Here is a 5,934-nt window from a genome sequence, read left to right on the forward strand (position 1 = left end):
TATATTTGAATACGAATAAGAATTAATACTGCAAAGGCCTATTTAGCAAAGGCCTATTTTTTTTTGCAAAGGCCTATTTTTTATTTATACCTCTATCAATCAATCACTGTGTTGAAGATCTAATTATGAATTAAAAATTAATTATATATGTATCATTTAAACTCGAGACTAATATTATTTAAAATAGATAAATCCGATATGAATTGATTTATGTATTGAATGGTATTTTATTTCATTGTAATATTGGTAAGAAAAAAGTAAATTAAAGGCAATACGAAAAAAAGGTAGATATTAGTTTGGTCTACTAGTTAAAACAGATGTGAATCCACACAAAAAAAATTGCAAAAAACACACACTTAACTTATAATAAAAAGTAAATGGGATAACTCTTTATAATTAACAATTTTGAATAGTAAACTGTAATTGCTGGGGAACATTTTTTGGTTTTTAGAAAGGCGGTAAAATCGAAAGTCAATAATTAAATTCCAATCATAAAGCGAGTGCTTGTAAGAGGAAAAAGTCAAGAAGAAAGTGACAGTGGATGAACACAAGAGAAAGAAGAAGAAGAAGAAGAAGAAGAAGAAAAGGGTTTTGTGTGTGTCGAAGTGGATAATTCCTTCCTTCAATTAATCTCCGATCCGAAACCGTATGGGGATTCTATACGCACTGGTAGGTCGCGGATCGGTGGTGCTGGCGGAGTTCAGCGGCACCACCACCAACGCCAGCGCAATCGCGCGTCAAATTCTCGAGAAAACCCCCGGCAACAACGACATGCACGTTTCTTACTCTCAGGATCGCTACATCTTCCACGTCAAACGCACCGATGGACTCACCGTTCTCTGCATGGCCGACGATACCGCCGGCAGTGCGTTTTCCCGATCTGTTCAATTCTAAACCTAAATCCCTAATTTATTCGTTTTTAACATTTTTGAATTTGATTTTTTCTGTAGGGAGAATTCCTTTTGCTTTTCTCGAGGACATTCATCAGAAGTTCGTGCGGACTTACGGACGCGCCGTTCACTCCGCTCAGCCTTATGGAATGAACGAGGAGTTCTCTAGGATTTTGAGTCAGCAAATGGAGTATTACTCCAGTGATCCTAACGCTGATAGGATCAATCGTCTCAAAGGTGAAATGTCTCAGGTATCGTATCGTTTCTCTCTCTCTCTCTTCGATTTTATGCAGTAATTGAAAACTGAGAACTAATTGTGCTGGTGAGGGTGTGGCTGAACAATCTTAGCAATGGTAAGAATTAATAAGTTAATAACTAGTATAATTGCATTTAATTCAACTTCAGTTCTTTTCTTCCTTTTTCAGCTATTCAAACACCGCGTAAGTCCAATGAACAAGATAATTGTTCCTTAGAAATGTAATATAGACATTAAATTTGTGGTTAACGGGACAAATACATCTAATAATGATTAATGAGAAGCATTTCTATTTGATATACACTTTGAATTTTACATTTTGTACTTAGGTCTAGTTTGGATAAGCTTCTATATAAGCACTTATACGAGAAGAAATAGAGAAATAAAATAAATCAAACTTCTCCTGTAAGTTAAAATCTAGTCTTGCACTTTAGCTTTTAGAGAAGTTATTATAAGAGAGCTTTTAAAAGTAAAGCTGTATCAGACTATAAGTTCATTTTAACTTCTGACTTGTGAGAGAAGCTTGATTTATTTTACCTCTTTATTTTCTTCTCTCATAAGTGTTTGTTAAGAAGTTTATCTGAATTGGGCCTTATGTTTATTTGATTTGCTTCATTTTTCTGATCTCGTGTGTTCTCTTTTCTTTTGGGTTCTTGAACAGGTACGGAATGTCATGATAGAAAACATTGACAAAGTTTTAGATAGAGGTGATCGGTTGGAATTGCTGGTGGATAAAACTGCTAATATGCAAGGAAACACATTTCGCTTCAGGAAACAAGCTCGTCGTTTCAGAAGCACTGTCTGGTGGAGAAATGTCAAGCTTACGTATGTTCTTGATCTAAACCTCAGTCTTATTAGTTGAACTTATAAGGAAAAAAATGCAGTCTCTAGAATGAATCTGAAACAAACCTTTTCTCCATCCTTTTTATATTATTTCTTGGATTATCAACTGGATGTTCATAAATGGAATATGTACCAATATCCTTGGAATCATCTAGAGTAAACTTTTAGATATTGGATAGGATTCTGATGGAAACCAGCTGGGCTTAAACTTAAGTGGTTGGATGTGTGGGAATTAAGGTAGAGGTTCTGGTTTGGAACTTGAAGTGTTGGTAGAAACTTCCCAAGGCGCCAAAACATTTTTCTTGATAGAAATAATTCCACTGTTAATTTTTTTCTTATAATTATAAAAGAAGAAAAATTATCAGAGAACAGAAGACTAGAAGAGGTAGATGTGAAAAAGGTTGGGGGATAAGAAATCCTTGGCAAAGACAAAAGAGGAGAAAAAACAGAGAAAAAATGAAAGCTCCTAAAAACTAGTCAATGAAGGAGAGTTGTGCAGTCTTGTTGAGGTTAGGAACACCCTTGAAGATGTGGGCATTCCTACCAAACCACAAATTCCCATAAACAGTGCATTGCCTCAACATTTTTATTTTTCTTCTTATTACCAAACCCTTCAACGTCAATGTATAGAAACTAATCCAGTGAACTAGAACACACCCATACCCGAGTAATGGAGAAATAAATGAGACAGTTTCAAACTTAGATCTAGCCTCTGCTTTGGTGTTGGAAAATCATGTCCTGCACTTTCTAACAAAAACACGTGTGCCAATATAACTCTATGGTTATAAATTTGGACATATTCTAATCATGCTCAATGGTTCAAAATTAATTTTATCAAAATCAATTGTACACAAGTCATTAGTATTAATAAATGTAAGTATGTGTGGTGAGAGTTGAATTAAGTAAAATTTGAATTATCTCTAGTTTTATTTTAGAATTATTTCAAATAGTAGGCAACACACTTGTTTCCTTCATACAACTTCATAATACTATTAATCAATCTTTAGATATAGTTATGCTCATTTTTTTGGGTCTTACTGACTAAATGGTTGCTTGTTGCAGGATTGCACTTATAGTCGTCCTACTTGTGATAGTTTATGTTGTATTGGCTTTTGTGTGTCATGGGCCTGCGCTGCCATCTTGTTTTTAAGTGAAGAATTGGCAAATGAATTTTATGCGTGCTTCCTTGTCTTCTTCAGCTTGCAGAGGTCACTTCTTTTTCATCTGCCTTTGTTATGCAGACTTCCATTTCTTCAACTTAAATTGCTGGGTTGTCCACTTTTGTGCTAGTAAATTTCTCGCAATAGATTCAAGTGTTTTGGGTTGTATTTTTCATTACGAGGCTTGAGGGGCAAATTTTTTTTTTGTATCATGTTATTTATTGTATTCTCCTACCAGCCCAAAGATTTGGATTGAACCAGAAAATGACTGAGATTATAATTGATGTATAGTGTTGCAGCTTGAGGTTGTCAACATGTCATGGATGTTCTCTTGTTCAAGAGGGGGAAGGGTAAACCTAAAATTCCATGTGTCCCTTCATAGCTTAGTGAAGGGGGATTTTTAAATTGCTCGGCCCGGTTCTCTTGTCCAATTGATGTGTGTGCGCCACATAAGCTTAATGTATATTTTCTTAAATTTATCTTTGTCTGTTTTAATGTTCCTTTTATGTGTCAAGTGTGAACTGTGAAGTATGAAGGTTCGTGACTTTATTTCTTTTCGCGTTGGTGATTCTGAAATGGTCCAAAGAAAAGTGATTGTGATGCAAGAGACCTATGTCATTATAATCAGCAACAGCGTTTCTGATAACCTGATCTACGGTTTTGGTAATTTATGTCATTTTTGTCTTCGTATTGCAACTTGCAGGTTAGTTTAACTAAATTTTGAGGAAATAATTCCTTTTTCAAAAGTTATTACACAATATAACATAATATTAAAACAAGTTGAACCAAACATGTACATTACGACATGTTGCACCTGCTCTACTTGTGACATCCCTTGTAATGATCTCTAAGTTATAGTGTTTGGGATGGTCATCGACAGGTAACATTATGCTAATGCTAGCCCATTTCTTTTTCCTAACCATCTAATCCCATTCCCATAGAACTAGTATTTCAGTATCTGATCTGAAAAAGTATTGTGATTGTTGGTAGATTTCCTGTAACTGTAGATATTAGATAATAAAACTTAATGATTGTAATCCTTACTTAAGGTCATTCTTGTTCTTTTTACACAATAAATTCCCTTTATCTTGTGTGAATTGTGATTGTTGTTCTGTTTGACTTGCTTCCAATATATCTGATATTGGTCTTCACATGTTACAATCAAGAGACTGTCTGTATGTATTGTGCATTATTTCCAAGAAAATAAAGGTAAAAATGTGAGGACTAAAAAAAGATTTTTTTAATTTGAAGGATTAAAAAGTGTATATTTTAATTTGAGGACTAAAAAAGACACGTCCTAAAAAATTTAAGGATTAAAAATATATTTAAGTATTTAACTTGTGCTAGAAAATGACTGCTTGATTATATTACTTTTCATGGTAGAAAATGACTGCCTGATTATATTACTTTTCATGATATTGTTATGTCAATCACTTGCATTAGTCGTTAAACTTGTATAATTGAATAGAAGACTCTTGCTGCTCAACAAAATTACTTTAATACTAAAAAAGTAAAAATGATTCAACGGGTGGCCTAACTATTAATAAATAATCAATTGCATGAAAATATAATAATTTATTACCATTGATTTATTACATTAGTATTAAACATCAATTTATTATCATTATTGTCTTTATAATTGTAACTCGGCGACTGACTAAATTTCTGTCGCTGCAAAAGAAAACATAGCAACCATATAAATTTTTGGTCGCAATTTGACAAATTAATTTTCAAATTAAATTTGTCATTGTTTGCAACTGAAACATATTCGATCACTAATTGATGAATAAAAAGCCATTTGTGACATTGATTGGTTGCTAAATGACATTTTTTTGGTTGAGTTTAATTTTCTTTTGAAGGAAAAAAAGTTCAATTTCTCTCCGTTGAAAAGAAATAGAAGTGGCAAATGTAAGTAAGAAGTCTGATATTGAGTGTTGATAAACATATTGAGTAACACATTGTTGGACCTTTTCCTTTTCAAGTGATCTTATACCTATTTTAGTTTCAAAATAAAGGAAAAAGAAGTTATGCCCTTACATTAGTGTGCCTTTATCTTTATAACAGAAAAATTTACAAATCAAATGCCTTAATGTTTTACGTTATATGTGATTTTCAAGCTTACTTGTATACTTTGCTTGTAGACAATTGATGAGATCCCTACTGTTTATCCTTTGTATTTCATCATAGTGGTATTAGAGCCGACAATGAGACCATGTGATTGATTCATAGCAATGAAGAGATTATGGACGGAAAGATTTCCGCTTGAAAGGGAAGTAAACTATGTGGAAGAGACTTATATTTGAGGAAGAATTATTAAAATGATTAGTGTGAGTAAGTTGTTGAGTCGTTGACAAACGTACCAAGTCGTTAAATAATATTCGATAAGCAAGAATTATTGTTCCCGTGAAGACTTGTACAATACTTAGTAAATATCACAAATTTTTACTATCTAAACTAATGAATAAACAAGGATGATTTGAACATAGCATTTAACAATACAGATAAAACAAAGTTATAAGTTATGATATTTTTGAGATTTTTGAAAAACATACAATAAACGATATGAATTTCAGATGATAAAGGTTGTCAGGGTTAGATATCACCGAACCAAACTTTCTTTACACTAAAACATGATATTCAACTTGTAATTCAACATTAATATCATTCATAGTTCAAAAATGAATTCTAATTCCAAATTTTTTAAGTGAAAAGACTTAAGTTCCTCTATTAAATGTCAATCTTTTGCACATTTAACAAAGAAACTTGCTTTAAGCTTAATGACCCA

The 5,934-nt window shown here is 32.7% G+C and overlaps 1 protein-coding gene across 1 annotated transcript; it reads left to right on the plus strand.

Annotated features, from left to right (window-relative positions):
- Positions 1-508: 508 nt before the first annotated feature.
- Positions 509-3,626, plus strand: LOC100820063 (vesicle-associated membrane protein 713-like). The gene is made up of 4 exons (NM_001255330.2): positions 509-865; positions 951-1,141; positions 1,808-1,971; positions 3,052-3,626. The coding sequence occupies exons 1-4, from the start codon at positions 649-651 to the stop codon at positions 3,137-3,139; spliced, it is 660 nt and encodes a 219-aa protein (NP_001242259.2). The 5' UTR covers positions 509-648; the 3' UTR covers positions 3,140-3,626.
- Positions 3,627-5,934: the final 2,308 nt, after the last annotated feature.

This window comes from Glycine max, chromosome 14 (genome assembly GCF_000004515.6).
Source record: "Glycine max cultivar Williams 82 chromosome 14, Glycine_max_v4.0, whole genome shotgun sequence".
Taxonomy (NCBI): Eukaryota; Viridiplantae; Streptophyta; class Magnoliopsida; order Fabales; family Fabaceae; genus Glycine; species Glycine max.